This window comes from Sus scrofa, chromosome 1 (genome assembly GCF_054392235.1).
Source record: "Sus scrofa isolate SSC_HxYL_T2T_F1_AM1 chromosome 1, Sscrofa_HxYL_maternal_Yorkshire_Landrace_v2.0, whole genome shotgun sequence".
In the NCBI taxonomy this organism is placed as follows: Eukaryota; Metazoa; Chordata; class Mammalia; order Artiodactyla; family Suidae; genus Sus; species Sus scrofa.
The window spans coordinates 194,937,876-194,954,373 of NC_139383.1; the positions used below are offsets into that span (position 1 = coordinate 194,937,876).

General features: G+C 48.2%; 1 protein-coding gene across 2 annotated transcripts in view; it reads left to right on the forward strand.

The window, feature by feature from the left end:
* Positions 1 to 14,725, forward strand: part of SAMD4A (sterile alpha motif domain containing 4A) — a 224,930-nt gene extending 210,205 nt beyond the window's left edge. For both annotated transcript variants that reach the window (XM_021102232.2, XM_021102246.2), the window contains 2 exons: positions 5,533 to 5,616; positions 10,312 to 14,725. In XM_021102232.2, the coding sequence (XP_020957891.1) occupies positions 5,533 to 5,616; positions 10,312 to 10,340 (113 nt within the window). In that variant the 3' untranslated portion in view covers positions 10,341 to 14,725. The remainder of the gene's footprint in view (positions 1 to 5,532; positions 5,617 to 10,311) is intronic.
* Positions 14,726 to 16,498: the final 1,773 nt, after the last annotated feature.

Here is a 16,498-nt window from a genome sequence, read left to right on the forward strand (position 1 = left end):
GAGGACCAGGGACTGAGACTACACCATAAGTATCATATCAGGGAGGCAGAAAGTGGCTTTTCTCTTCACACGAGCAGTGGTAATAGTGAATGCAAAATGGAATAGAGATGTGTGACCAACCCAAAATGAAGTACTCAGAAAGCTGCTCCATTCCAACATAGTGGTTTTCTCCTGGCCATTAGTTGTCTTCAAAGCACCCATTTTGAACCATCTGGGCAAATCTCAAAGATGACCATGCTTTATAAGGAGGTTTTGGTTCTCCAAACTTAAAATAATCCCATCAAGAGAATGGAATGTCACCAAAGAATAAAGAAAAGGCCAAGGGCTAGAACAAGCCTCCAAGCTGTGTATCAATTGATCAGTCACCTTGCTCCGATTGGCAAGATGTTTCCTTTCTTCCTGGATGGACTGAATCTGTGGGCCCCTTGGAGGTTGGGGCATAAGTCAGTCTTCACTTTATTCCCACATGGACAGATCTGAGATGTTTCCCAGGACAAGCTGGGAGAGCCGGCAGTGACTGTTGCCACTTGCTGGCCTCTTCGAGTAGGAAACACGAAGCTCGTCCTCCCAGAGCTGGGGGGACAGAATCTGATACACTCGCAGGGTGGGGTGGGGTCGGGGGCAGGTATGACTTGAGCTAAAACCAGTGAGAGGGGTCACATTTATCCAAAAGGCAAGGTGTTTTCCCAACTGGAAAATTAGTTTGGAAACTGCCCCCAGGATGATACCTTATCTTGGAAGCAGATCCTGTTGGCCCAGGCTCAGCCACCCTTGGGATCAGAGAGGATCTCAGAGAAGCCCTGGTGTGACACCAGGAGGCCATGGAGGCTCCTTACCACCTAGAGAGCCTGACAGGAAAGGGCAGAGGCGCCAGAAGCTGACTACAAGGGACAAGCACGCACGGGAAGGGTAGACTGGATAGCCTCACACGGGACCTCATCCTTCCCTTGCACAAGACCGAGTGCCAACTACCTTTGGTACTGGGCCACCCAGATGTGAGATGGGTAAAGCAGGGCCTTGCACGGCAGCATTTCATGATGTGATATATCTATTCTTCATTGCAAACCTCCCCTATACAGCTGCCCATGACTGGAATCCTTCCACCATTAGATTCCCTGGGAGCATAGAGCACAAAGCTGTCATCATTCATTTCCTCCTCAGTGTGAGTGAGTTTCAGATTCCTTCAAGAGAACTGCCTTCAGAAAGAGTGGGGAGAGGGAGAGTGCCATCAGGGTGCTGAGTCCACGGTGGGGGGGTGGGGAATGGAAGGGGCTGCCATGCAGAGACTGAGACCAGAATAGGGACCCACTTAGAGTACCTGATGAACACATGGTCCCTGCCGTCTAGTAACCCAAGGCAAACAGCCCTGCTCAGGACTGGCAGATGATGGGCATGGAGGTTGGCAGATGAATCAATTCTGTCACAGCCCAGAACCCAGCTGGGCCTGTGCCTCACTGTCTTCAAGAGCCATGTTCAGAGAGACCCACGTGGGGCGAGATGGTACAGTACTGGTTTGCACCATATTCCTGCTTGTCATTTTTCATAAAAGTGTCCCAGAGGATTTCCCCAGCACTTGGTTCTGCAGGTTTAAGAATGAGGCCCCCAGAGAGGAGCTGCCTTCCCCAGCAGACTCGGTGAGGGGGGGAGGTCTTCCCTCCTCTCCATCCTCTGTCTCTTCCTCTTCCAGACTGACTTTCCTGAGGTCTCACCTTCCGATAACTCTGCTTCTCACTTAACCAGACTCCAAGCCTTTCTGCTTATTCAGCAACAGAGTGGCCTCCCCTGTGACTGGCAAAATGGGATTCTCAGGGTTTTGCCCTGAATGCCCTGACCTATTGCTTATCTTAAAGTCCCAAGGAAATTTGCCTCTTTTCCTCAGCCTCAGTGACTCAGAGAAGGCAGCAGAAGGGCACCTCAGATGCCACAGACGTGAGAGCTGGGGCGGCTGCTTCTGCGAAGGAAAAGCCATGTGGGGACACCCCCAGGTGGACCCTGCAGCACCTCTTTAGGGATGGTAGCTGCCCCTTCCAGAGTCTTCTTGACACTGGGCCTGTACAGTTGTCCCTGTTCTTGTGGGACTTCTGAAAGGGCACAATCAAAAAGTCCCAAGTCAGGGAGTTCCTGTTGTGGCTCAGTAGTAACAGACCCAACTAGTATCCATGAGGACGAGGGTTTGATCCCTGGCCTTGCTCAGTGGGTTAAGGATCTGGCATTGCAATGAGCTATAGTGTAGTTTGCAAACACAGCTCGGATCCCCTATTCCTGTGGCTGTGGTGCAGGCCAGCATCTGTAGCTCCAATTCAACCCCTCACCTGGGAACTTCCATATGCTGCAGGTGCGGCCCTAAAAACCAAAAAAAAAAACAAAAAACAAAAACAAAAACAAAAACAAACAAAAAAACCCATCCCAAGTCAGCTAAGCCTCTGGACATCCTAGAACACATGGATCCTCAAATACATCCTAAATACAGGGGTGGTCTGATGGGAAAGAGACGAATGCCACGTCCTCAGAGCTAAAGAAGAGCCTGCTTGGGCAGCAGCAGAGAAGTTTCAGTCAAGTCTTTCCTTTTGGCCTCCCGAAGCCTCAGAACTACGTCTGCCTGGTCCATTACTGCTGGGGACCCAGGACAAATGTCATGCACCCCCCAGGGTGAGCAGGGGCCAGGAGAAGAGCTGGCCTGTAGTTTACATGGGCCCAGGACCTCCTAGCCGGAGATGGAAGCTGGTGTTCACCATGCTGGTCTCTTTCTGTCTCGTGTGTGCGGGAAGATGCCTTGGATCTGTTTTTATCAAATACACAATTAAAATGTCACACTATTAGGAAACTCTGGAGTGTGAACATATGGGCTTCTTCCAAGACTTAGAATTTTTCAGAGCTGCTCTGAGTGGTGGGGGTCATGACTCCCCCAGGTGCCAGAGGGAAGAGCTGGAGGATAAAAAGCAAGCATGCCAATTTTCAACCTAAAAGAGCAGCCACCAAGGTTTGGAGATTCTGGAGCAGAGAGCCCCACATATCTCAGCCCCCTTTTTTTGGAACACGCAATCCCAAGCTTGGAAAATGGCATTTTGCTGCGTGTTGGCAAGAAATCCTGCAGCTGAAACACTTCTCTCCAAATGTCGAGCATCTTTATTTATCCAAATCTCTCCACAGTGTTTGTTTAAAGGGGAGTGCTAGAGAGTAAACTAAATTTTACAATGAGCATATGGATGGCTATAATTGCTGGGGTGGTTTTTTTTTTTTTTTTTATTTGCTAACTGGCTATATATAAAGTTGTGTTTCTATTTTATAGATTTCACACCCTGAAGGCTGCTAATTTTTGCACGCATATGATTTTCACATGAATGGATGAAAATACTAAAAAACTCTTCCTTGCAGATTGTCTAATTGCCCCGACCCTCCTCTGGAAGCAGGGGTGGGTGGGGGTGGGGAGCCGGGTTCCCTGGCTCTCAGCCCGCCTGGAAGCCCACTCGTCCTCTGTCTACTCCTGAATTGGCACAATTGTCTTTCAGACCCACTGATGCTGGAACTTTGATTGAAAAAACCCTATCTGCTCCCCAGTGCTCCTCATATTTCTCCATTTTGCCAACCTTCTCTGGGAGAATTTTAAATAACACAAATGACATCTGCCTCTGAATTAGCGGGTAATGGGAAACACAGATTGCAGGGAAGACCTAACCGTATAGCTCATGGAGGAAAACAAATACTTTGGTTTAGCCATTGGTTTCTACTTCCTCTCCCACCAAACCACCGACCTCATTTTTAATTCCCTCCCCTCTCGCCACGCCCCCCCCCCCGCCCTCGGCTCCAAGCGCCCCCTAGTGGGGATGCAAAGGAGCATGGAAGTGGCTTGCAGTTTGGGCCACGGAATCCTTTCCCCATTTTACAGATGGAGGAGCTAAGGCCAGAGAAGGGAACAGCTTCCCAGGGTCACACAGGAAGGCAGTGGCAATGCTGAGACTTCCCAGGCACTCAGAACCTATCCCACTGCTGACATTTTTTCTGCCTTCCCTCACAGGATTTCATAATTCTGTCCAAGTTTCATAATAGCTGTCAAGCGTTTCCTTCTAGTTCTTGCTCCATCTTTTTCATCACTCAATAGACATGCTTGAGGTGTGCAGCAGGCCATGGCTGGGAGAGTCTGAAAAATCTGAGAACATCGTCACTGTCTGCAATGGGCTTCCAAACTTGTCCAGGATGTTCAAGAGCCCCCCTGGGCTGGGGCTGGGGGGCAGCCTCCCTCTTGAAAGCAGAGGAACCAGGGCCTGGAGAGAGAGGGAGGGTCCAGAGGTAGAGGGGATTTTGTGGTTAGAATGCACAATGTTGTCCCAGGTGGCAGGAACCCACAAAGCAGCTGGTTCCGCCCTTGCTCCTAAAGTGCTTGGAGGCTGAGTGTGTGGCAGGCACCTGCAGGCTTGCGATGAGCAGAAGACTCACGTAGGCTGTAGGCTCTTGTCCCAGCTCTGTGCTAGCCAGCTAGCCTCCATGAGTCACTTAGTCTCTGGGAGCCCTGCTTGAGAATTGAACACCAGCACAGATGGTCTGGGACTCAGGGGAGGCTCTCATCACGCTTTGGTTTCCCCTTTCTTTCTTTATTTTCTTTTTATTTTTTATTTTTTGTTTGTTTGTTTGTTTTTTAGGGCTGCACCCGCAGCATATGGAGGTTCCCAGGTTAGGGGTCGAATCGGAGCTGTAGCTGCCGGCCTACACCACAGCCACAGCAATGCAGGATCTGAGCTGTGTCTGTGACCTACACCACAGCTAATGGAAACGCCAGATCCTTAACCCACGAGCAAGGCCAGGGATCCTCATGGATGCTAGTCAGATTTGTTAACCACTGAGCCATTATAGGAACTCCTGTTTCCCTTTCCTGCTCCTCGTAATGAAGCAGAAATAAACCAGGCCCAGTTCTAGCCAGGTCCTGCTCCAGTGCAGCATACATTCAACTGGGAGGAGACAACAAGCATACACATAATGTGTCAGGTGTTGGTGACAGTTGTGAAGAAAAGGAAAGCGGAGGAAAGGGATGGAGTGGAGAAATTCTGTTCACATGCAATGAACAGAAGGTTCTTTCCAAGGAGACAGGAGGGCCAAAGACATGACTGCAGGCAGAGGATAAGCCAGGGAAATGTCCAGGGACCAGCAGTGCAAAGGCCCTGGGGTAGAAGAGGAACTGGTATGGAGAGAAGGAAGGGATTGCTGTATGAGGACAGAGAGGTGACAAGGGGCCATATCGGCAGGACCTTGCAGGCTTTTACTCCAATGGGAAGCTGCTGGAGGGGTCTGAGCAGAGGTCTGTCAGACTGTGACTATGACAGCTATTTTTAGTTACTGGGTTTCTTCCAGTCACCTGTGTTCAATAAGTGACTCAGAGGTTGGTTGAACAGTCAGCTCACCCTCCACGCTGGCCCTGGGTCACCCCCTCGGGGTGGCACACCAGACCCTCACCCTGGCAGATGGAGCCAGCTACACCATGAATACCTTGTCCCTGTTCTTGGAGTCCCGGTCACCAATATAACCTTTTGTCCCCTGCAGAATTCCAGCTTCCCGTGACTGAACCTGATATCAACAACAGGCTGGAGTCCTTGTGCCTCAGTATGACCGAGCACGCCCTGGGAGGTGAGTGCGTCCTCCCCACATGTCACTGCACACCTGGGAGAACCACAGCCATCTGCCAGCACTCTGACAGCAGCCTGAGAGAGGAAAGGGCAAGGAGGCAGGGGCCAGGTTGGGAGAGGGACTGCAAGGTGCTATTGGACCCTCGTCAAACACGCCATACACAGCACACACGCCATACACAGTGGCCCACAGGGCCCTGCTCCTCCTCCTCTGGGAAGTGACTCGGGGGCCCTGAAGACAAGGGCCTCTTTCCCTGGAGGCTTTGCCCCCTAGGCACACTGGAGTCCCACCATAGTTGTTCTCCTAGCCACATGCAGGCTCTGGAGGAGTCGAGAACACAAGACGTGGCTTTTAGTGGAAACATCCCCCTACAGCATTGGATTCTTTCCTTCTCGGCACTAGATCCCTCAGTCTGATCCAAGCATATCCCAACTTGCTCTAAAAATAGAATTTCTGAAACCAAAATCCCTGCTTGCTTTTATATCTCCCTGTTCCAAATGGCTTCCACGACACCCAGAGCCTTAAGCAGTCCGAGGTGTCCTTCATAGTGTGACAGGCATGGTCCACTTGTGCCAAAGGTTTGTGTGGCTGCAGCCCCCGAGGAGTTCCCAGAAGCAGCTGGGTCATCCCTCTGTCCACTTGGTCTGCAGCCCTGCATTGTCACAGCAGCCCTGGGAGGCCTTCAGTGCCCTCCTGCTACTAAACGGGTGCCTCTCTCTGGCTTGGCCTTGCTGCCAGCCCTGGGGATGTTTGGCAGGCAGAAGAGAGATGTCTGCCCCTTCCTGCCAACCACCAGGGAGGCTCTGAGTCATGGAGATGCCGAGAGGCCTCCTGTGACCCTTCCCGACAGCCCTCTCCAGTCTGGATGCGCTCCCCCCACCAAGGAGGTGGGTGCACTGAGAGCCACAGCTTGTGCTCCTGCTGCCACGTGGGGAGATGCTGCTGTCAGCCGCTGCTCCAGAAAGCTCTGTCCTCCTGCCCAGGGATGTTGAGACTTTTAGCCTCTGCAAGCACAGTCTTATCCTGAAACCAAATATGAGGCAGATAAATGCCCTGCATGGAGCAGAGTGCAGACCGGAACTGAAGCCACCTGACCTCAGCTGTGTGAGGCTCTGCAGGACCTCCACTCAGTACCACAAGGGAGCAAGCTGAAGGCCTCCCAGGGCTGCTGACCAGACAGTCAGTGGGGTATACAGCTCTTTCTGTGACTCCCACCTTGCCCCCGGGGTTCCAGGGAACCCCATTGGCAAACACTGCTGTCCCCCTTGGCCATTCAGTTCAGATCCTAGAAGCTCCGCCCTCTCGTGGGCTCACTCCTGGTACCTTCAGGGGAGGTGCCACCAGCTCCTCTTCTCCAGGTAACTGAGGAGATTGGGCCACTCCCCCAGCCCCAAGGAATGATGGGAAACAACCCAGAGGTTCCTCAGCAGAGGCATGTGGATGAACAAGAACCGATAGAGCCATGCAGTGGAATGTCACTCAGCCTTTAAAAGGAATGAAGTACTGATGCACACAGCCCCATGGCTGGACCCTGAAAGCAGGTGAAAGAAGCCAGATACAAAAGACCACACAGTGTATGATTCCCTTCATGTGAAATGTCCAGAATAGGCAAATCTACAGAGACAGGATTAGTGGTTGCCAGGGCTTGGAAGGAGGTGGGAACAAAGAGTGACTGCTAATGGGTACCAGATTTCTTGGGGGGGGGGTGAGAAAAATATTCTGGAATTAGATGGTGATGACCATTGCACAACTCTGTGAAGATGCTACACACACACACACACACACACTGAATTGTACACTTTAAAAGGGTGATATTTGTGGTATGCAAATTATAACTTAATTTTGTCCAAAAGGGAAGGCTTCCAGACCCGGAGCAGCCAGGCCAGGCTCAGCCCACTGCACAGGCCCAAGTGCCTCCCACCTGACACCTGACAGGCTGGCAGGGGGTGAAGGGGGAACTCTGCTCAGTCCCACGCTGCTGTGGGAGCAGACACGAGAACCGACCTTCCCCCCAGGGCTTAACAGATCTCAGATAATTGGCACATTGGAAGCTCTTCTCAATCTGCTAAGTACTAACATCATAATCATTAGTAGTAAGAATGCCAAGTGCCCTTTATTAAAGGGAGGGTTTTGTTGAAAAGCCTTCATTTTTTTTTAGCCTGTTCTCTTATTTTTACAGAAAACCTCTGTGAACTGATGGGGGATTTTCTGCTAATGTTTTCATCTTGTTCATCTCCTAAGCCTTTTTATTGCCGTGTTTTTTCTCAATAATCCTCTCTGGTGGGAAGCTTCGTAAGCAGTTTCCTGAGCAAAGAATGCAAATTAGGTTCAGGGTGGCCTGGCTGGGCACCAGTGACAATGTGCCCTCCCACTGTGACAGCACCTCTCCGCTGGCCGCCCCCTTCCAGGTTCCAGGGGAGATGAGCTGGCTGAGGACAGAACTTCTGCCAGTGAATGCAGTCATTTTACAGGAGGACAAATGACTAGGGAGAGGGAAGCTGGGGGGTAGAGGAGGTCCCTACTTTTCTTGCATCTCAAGAAAAGGGCAGGGAGGTATCCCAGCACCTGGGACCCCACATCCCAGGATGACCATTCTAGTGTGGTGGCTCCCCAAGCCCGGCCTTGGGGCCCAGCCTTTTGCACTGACCACTCTGTTCTCAGTCTCCTCCGATGGAGTCCTTGGAGAAGGCGGCGGCGGGGGTTGGGGGGGAAGCGGGGGTGGGGTTGCCTCTGCCATCTTGGTTTGAAAGTCTTTACTGGAGGCTCTCATCTAGCTCTGTGCCCATGCTCCCTCACAGTGGTCCCAGATGTTCAGAAAGATGTGATGTCAGGCCTGACCATTCTCTCCCTCCTGCAGAGGGGTTAGAGGGGCAAGAACACCCATGGTCACCAAAGCGAGGCTCCACCTGTCAGAATGGAGTCCTTGGGGAATCAAACCATAAGGAGGAATGCAAGGCCCACCCTCTGATGTTCTGGGGTTTGTGCTTCTTGCCATTCCTTTTTACTTTCTCTCCTCGCTCCTTCCTGGGACTCAAAGCCCCACTTACAGCCAACAGGGAGACTCCGTGCAAATTAGAAAAAGCCTCCACCCTCTCAAGTCACTGTTCTGCCATTTGTTTGAAATTTGCCATAGTAATTATAAAACCTATGATGGGAACATGTGAATGGTGCCCCTGGAGTTGGGCAGTGCACAACTCGCACAACTGTAAATGGTGAATCTGGACTTAACCCATCGGTCATTTCCCTGCAGACAAATACTGACCATCACTCTTGGAGGATAAGGTACAGGGTTAGAATTCTGTAAAAATGCAACATAGGGTCGGGTTAGTTGAAATTTTCTTGTTTCCAGCTCTTCACTTTCACTACTATGAAAGGTTGGCATTAATGAGTAGACGCTGAGGCCCAGCAAGAGTGTTCACTGCACTTCTACAGACAAGGGAGTGGTCTTGATGCCCCCACCCCAACCACATACGTGGATGCACATGTACATACTTACTGTTCTCCCACAACCAGTTACCACTGTAGAGCTGCCACTCAAGACTAAGGTTGACAGCACAGAAGCGGGGGGTGGGGGGGTGATCAGTTCCTATCTAGGGACCACTAGGATTGAGCATCTGCAACCACACATGCTCTCAGGGCCATTTGCTTCCCCACTTCAAAATCTCCTTAAAAATCTATAGAACTTTATACACACATAAAACTGGGGACTCTGTAACTCATGGATAGATGATGGATAGTTTGCATCAATGTCAGTATCTTAGTGGTAATATTATACTATAGTTTTTCAAAATGTTACATAGGGGCCAACCCAGAAACAGTGCTATTTCTTACAACTGCATGTGAACCTACAATGATCTCACTAAAATGATCTCACTGAGTTAAAGAAACAAGTCCCTGATGGCAAAATGCCATGAGGAAGCCAGGAGACCCCTGCAGTGCACACAATACTCTTCACATCACTCAGGACTTCCAGCTGTCCCTGGAACACTCCACCGCACTCCTCTCACACCAGAGCTCCCTCCTGTGTCTGGATGCGCCTTTGCTAGACCGGGCTTGTGACACAGAGGCTTAGACCAAGGCTGACCTTTGGACAGCAGCACAACCAGGAAGGCATCTTGCATTCCAGCCTAGTCTTTGCTTAGTGGTCACTGAACCACTGGATGGCTAATCCATGCCTCTCAGCCCACTGGAGAAACTCTAGCCTGGATACATGAGCTGTCTGCCCTCTGCTCCACACCCTCCTCTTCTCCTGCTCCTCTTCTCCTACTAGCACTATCTACAAGAGTCACTTTTATTCATGGTGAAACCAGCCTTGACTTCCAAAGGCGACTTAAACACTCCTTCCTTCATGCTCCTGCTGTGTCTGGTACATACTCCGTTATAGCAGTTATTACTTGCATGTCATTGTGGGTTTACATGTCTGTGTCCTGTCTAGGTTCTATGTACTTGGACTAGAGAGTGAGGATTAGGTCTTTTTGTCTTGGTTCCCAGGCTCAGCATGGCTTCTGCCAAAAAAATAGCTCTTCGTTCCCCAATGTCGAGTGGGTGGCTGTGTGAAGGATGGATGGATGGACAGATGAATCCTTGTCTGTCCTCAGAGACTGAGGGGCCCAGCGTGCATGACGTTGGAGTTCATGGGCAGAAATGGAATTGCTTTGCTCACCTGTGCCCATCGTGTCCTTCTTTTTCTCCCAGACGGGGTTGACCGGACCTCCACAATCTAGAAGCTGAAGATGAGAGTGACCGCGCTGGCCGTGAAATCGACTGCTGCGGGTCCAGTGTCAGCCATCTTCAGGGTTGCACAGAATCCTCCAAGATACTTTGCAGCCTTTTTTTTCCCCCTGGTCCCTCTCCCATTTTGATTTTGTGAGAGCGTAGGTCGTCCTTGTAAACATTTCAGTAGACCTGGGATTGGTTATTTCGTCATTTTGTTTCTGTTATGGGATGGCTTGTTATGGGGCATGGGGAGGGGTCTCTGAGCGAATCATGGGACTGGGAGGGAATGGAGGGAATGCAAGTGGCCTCCTGGATGGAAAGGTTTGGGGGGAGACTACCTGCCATGAGAGAGACGAGAGAGACCATGAGAGAGACCTGGGAGGGAGGCAGAGGCCCCCGGAGCTGGGAGCCTTCTCAGAAGCCTGCCTTCACAGTCAGGGCCCCAGAGGAAGGTGTGGCTGCCCTCGACCAAAGCAAGACAGCGGCTGGCTCTTTTCTGCTTCCCCTGATGGGATCCCCCAAGGCCCCTGCTTGAAACCCAGCTGCAGGAGAGGTCCGTGTGGCAACGGGGGCGGGAAGGGAGAAATTCCCTCCAACAAAATTTCAGATAAACTGATTTGTGTATTGTTTACATACCAATTTTAAAGGGTACATAATGTGTAAAGAGTTGGGATAGAACTTTTCTTCATACTCTGGTTTTTGTAAAGGATTTGTTGATATGGATTCATTTTTTTTCCCTCTATTTTTTTATAATAGCAGCAGGGTTGCCTTTTAAAGTGGCTGCCAAGCTCTGCTTCTCGGGAAGACGGATACTGTCATGTAGGCCTGAGTTGCGTCTTCCACCTGTGAGAGGAAGGAGTGTGCAGGTGGAGCTGAAGGACCAGGATGCCGCTGGAATGGGCAGGGCACTGGGAGGGCGCCACCCTGTGATCGATTATGGGATTGTGCGCAGTCACCTGGAGATTCTGAAAGAATCCCTCTGCCTTTTCTGTGCTCGATTTGCCTCTCACCCAGAGACACCTCTTGCTCCCCACCTCACCACAGGGCTTCATCCCATCACTCCTGGCCTCGCTATACACACACACACACACACAGCAGGGTGTACAAGTTCCATTGGAGGAGGAAAGGCAAGGATGGATATTTTTCACTAGCAAGAGGCCTTAATATCTAAAATAATAAGCTCAAAAAGACATTTGGGGGAAAGGGGCGGTCCTCACAGGACTCAGAGCCCAGAGGCTGCATCCTTTTGGTTTGATCAGTGTTGAGGAAGAGGGAGAGCAAGTTCCAGCAACGATGTATAAATGGTCAGTTAGCAAGTAGCAAGGAGAGCTGCGGGGAGGTGTCCCAGGTGGGCAGTGAAAAACGTGGGAAAGTCGACTTCGGGATGGAAACGATGGTTCTATCGCATAGGTCAGGGATTTGCTGTGTTGTCGGCTGATTTATCCGCCCACACAGAAGGGAGACAAAACCACTCCTTACATGGTGAGAGATTAACAGACTATGCTACCACAAAGTAATAGCTCTGTTTCTTAAGGGCAAGAAAGACTATGTTTCAGAGTTTGATGCAATGGAAGGTATTAGAGGAAATCCAAGAGGAGCTGTGCTCTGCACTGGAAAATTGGGTTGTGTAAATGATGGTGTGACAGCTCAGCCAGAGGCGAGATTGGGGAGATGGGATGAGGCCTGTTTATTGAATGGGTGAGTCTGGTACCATTTTTGTGTTTTTGAGCAAAGTTTAAAAAGATCCAGCCATGAAAATTACTGCATTTGCTTATGGTTATTTTAAAAAATTAAGTTAATGAAGTAAATCCTAATGTAAAAGGCCTTAATGACATCCAGACGGCTTTCTTCTACCTTCAGGATTAAAAATGTACACCAAACAGCCTTGGATGTTGTAAAGCTTGTGAAGTCCTTTTAACGTCGAAAGCGTGGGAACATCTTAACAGTAGAGAGCCTTTAGCAAGCAAAGAAGGCTTAAATCCACAACATCCTGCACTGCATTAAAAAAAGAAAAAGAGAGCACTCTCCTTGGGTGACTATTCTAAAGAGGCAAATCCATGTGCAGAAAGAGGCAGCGTTTTTTAGTTAATTTTTTTTTTTTTTAACCAAGTGCCATTAACATTCATCCACCACACCCCTTGGCTAAGCAAGCTTAGGGTTACTTGGGGAATGTGTTAGGATGGACGATCACGTGTGAGCTGGGAAGAACAGGTCAAAGAAGTTGAAGGCCAAAGGCAAGACCATAGGGTTTGTGAAGGTGTTTTCATGGATGCTTAGAGCGTCAATAGAAGAAGGGAAAAAAAGGTATAACACGTCTCGTGGAGAAATGAGAAAGCATTCAGATCTGCTGCAGAACACATATATCCATAAAGACTTGGGTTGTTCAGAAAACAGATTGTGAACACAATCACATTAGCATGAATCCTTTAAAAGGAAGAAGACCTTAAAGTATTTGCAAATCTGAATTTCTATTTATTCCTTCACTGAATATAGAAACAATGGTTATCTGATTATTAGAGATATTATTTTGGATATGTTATTAACTTGCTATGGCTGGTAACCATGATAAAGTCTGTTATTAATAACAACAATTCTTTTTTTTAAAAAAAAAAGAAAAGCTTATTTTTCATTGACTGTGTATAGACTTATCTACTTAGTTGTGTTTTGCTATTAGCATTTTAATTTTTTTTTTAAGTTGAGTGTTCTGATAAATTTTAGGAGCCTGTCCCCACTTTGTTTTGAGTCCTGTGTTGACTGCAGGTATACAGCTCAATCTAAAAATCCTAAAGGCAAAAGAACTTTATTTATAAAACAAACAGTTGCATGCATAAGGCTGTGAAGTCAGATATTTAGTAATAAAGCGGCAGTGCCTTTTTTTGTATTTACCCATTGACCCCTAAATGCAACTGTTTTATATTAAGTAAAGAGTGAAAGTGAAAAAAAGTGAAAGTGAAAAAAAACGCAGAGTAAAATCTATTTCACTACTTGGTTCCCTTTTCTTCCCCTTGTTGTGATTTAAGCAGTGTGTATTTGACATCTCCACACTGTCCCAGAGACAGTGGTGTTCTACAATATTGTTATCATGTATGATGTTTTATTGGTGCTTTTTATTCATAGTGGTTTCTTACCGGAAACAGTAGGAAGACACACATGAACTGTGTACAAGAAATGAAACATTGCTGCTGATATGTTTTGTTTTGTTTTTTCCACATGCTTTTTGAGTTTTTCACTTTTTAAACAAGGGCCAGCAAGCAAAACAGACGCTGCTGGGTCTGCCTGCAGAGGACGGCTGTTTGCACCAAACTCTCCAACCCTGGGTATTGATGTCCCTTTTTGGTACTCGGGATTGGAGCCGCAGCTGGGGCCCCTTCCCTTTCGTCTGAAGAGACACTGAGGGAAACATGGTTTTCTTTTGAGGTGTCGTTGGCTGCCTTTTAGGGACTGGGAGCCTTCTCCCATCTTCTGTTCTTCTGCACCTCTTGTGCAAGTGTGCAGTGCCAGTGCACGGTTTGCAGATGTGCTTCCCCCGCCTGGAACCGGGATCTCTCCGAGAGCCTGGGCTGGGGGCTGAGCTGGGTTGAATGCGCCAGCAGGCAACGAGGAGGGCAGCCTGGGGAGGAGGAGCAGCCCCCATCTCGGTGGCCCTCTGCGCATGTCCCAGGCAGGCGGCCCAGGCTCAGCCTCCGGTGCAGGGAAGCAGCCTACCCAAGGCGCTCGGGCGTGCCTGTTACAAGAAGGCCCTGCGGAAGGATAATTTGCACATGGGGCTGTGATAACACTAATGTTGATGTTTTGTTTCACAAGTCATCAGAGATGTTTGCAAAGTGAGGTTTGTTTTTTTTTTAATTCCTTTATCTTTACTTAAAGGTGAATGTGTATTCCTCTGGGAGGAATAGGAAGAAAACAGGAATGTTAATAATGTCAAGCAGAAGACTTCCTCCCTTATTAATATATAACCCTCATGTATTTATGCCTAATGTAAGCTGACTTTTAAAAAGCTTTCTTTTGTTGCATGCCCCGTGCAGGCATCCCTCTTGTACATGCATGCCTTTCGTCCTGTTTTCCTGTATAAAGTTAGTGAACAAAGAACTATTTTTGCCTAGTTCATGTTGCCAAGCAATGCATATTTTTTAAATTTGTCATATATGGAAATAGCATGTTTGTTACATGTAAAAGCTTTACTGATATACAGATATACTAATGTTTGAAGATGCTGTTCTTTGCAAGTGTACAGTTTTCAAATGTTGTTACCAGTGAAACACCCTTGTGGTTTAAACTTGCTACAATGTATTTATTACTCATTTCCTCCCATGTAACTAAGAATCATGGCTATATTTCATATCAACGTTATATTGAAAGTGAAGGGAAATGATTAATACAAGGTTTTGTAACACTGGTGTGTGTCTTTTTTCCTTTTTGTCAATATGATTGATTCGAAAACAAGAACTGAATCTTAGAAATAAGCCAGCCAGCAAGGATAAGCTTGACATCCATGTAAACTATTCCCACTTGACTGTTCTACCAAATCTGGTCTTCCGACTATGAGCCACGTTTTTTTGCTTCAGTTTGTTTGTCTTTTTAGGGCTGCACCCAAGGCATATGGAGGTTCCCAGGCTAGGGGTACAATCAGAGCCCTAGCCGCTGGCCTACGCCACAGCCACAGCAACTCTGGATCCCAGCTGCATCTACAGCCTACACCACAGCTCATGGCAATGCCAGATCCTTAACCACTGAGCGAGGCCAGGGATTGAATCCAAGTCCTCATGCATGCTAGTCAGGTTCACTAACCGCTGAGCCACAACAGGAACTCCTACTTTTTTTTTTTTTTTTTAACTAAAAGGTAGGGAGAGGGTTGTAAAATTTTATGCAGCTTGATCTGGGCCCAGAGTAACCAATAAATGCATCACCTGACATATCTCTAACTAAAAACTCTAACCTTGTGGGTGGTATTGTTTATAGCTTGCCCTCCATCCTCAGTGCCTTTGAAATCATATTTTACTCCTTAACCACAGCATAAATAGCAGCTTCCCTGGAGCCTTGGGGTTTTAAACTACACATGGCTTGAATCTCATTTTAATACCTTGAATTCCAGTATGATATATAATGAATATTAATACAAATTCTAAATAATGTGTCAATTAAGCATATGGTTGGAAAAACAAACCTGGGTTTGAATTCTGGCTCCAGCGTTCTCTGGCTGTGTGGTCTTGAGCAAGTTACTTACCCTCCCTGAGACTTGGGTAGGGTTTGTGTTTTGGCTGATGATGTTCAAGGTTTATGTAACTAAACCTCCAGTCCAAAAAAATAAGTAAATAATTAGAAACACAAGAAAATATAGGATATAGGGCTTATTGCCACCCAAACCTAGCAACTCAAGATTTCTCTGAGGCAACCACAGTTTAACATTGTGACAGTGACCACATGGTTACTCCCTTTGCACCAGGCTCAAGCTGCTCAAGAGACTGGAAAAAAATCCAAAATGATCCCTGGGAGCATGAAGAAATACCTTGTAAACTGAGACATTAAATAGACTTCCTCCTAAAGTGAAATTCCCATAACCCAAATGAGCTATATCTCAGTGTGTGACTCTGAGTGTTCTGAAGAGATCGTGTATAAGAAAAGTCGAGCCTCACTTTTGCAATGTGTAGAATGAGGGAAGATAGGAGAGTTGTGAGATTAGAGGGACCATAGAGGGTTAGTTAGCAGTTTTTCTCAGCAAAGCTGTAGCTTTCTGTCAGTCGTCTCTGTAACGGAATATTCAGCCCTGGAGGAAAGCTTACTCACATAGTAAAGCTTTTAGGACTCCCCTAACAGCCCCTCCCAACAAGAGATCAAATTGCCTTTATGCAAAGGGGGTGGGGAGTTCCCATTTTGGCACAGTTGTAAGGAATCTGACTAGTATCCCATGAGCATTCGGGTTCGATTCCTGGCCTCGCTCAGTGGGTTAAGGATCCGGCATCCCCGTGAACTGCGTGTTGGTCGCAGACGCGGCTCGGATCCCATGTTGCTGTATCTGTGGTGTAGGCTCAAAGCTGTAGCTCACATTCAACCCCTAGCCTGGGAACTTCCATAGGCTGCTGTGGGTGAGGCCCTAAAAAGCAAAAGAAAAAAAGGTGGCCAGGGGGTAAACAGCTCTATAGCACACTTCCTTGGAGGAGGCTGAGGT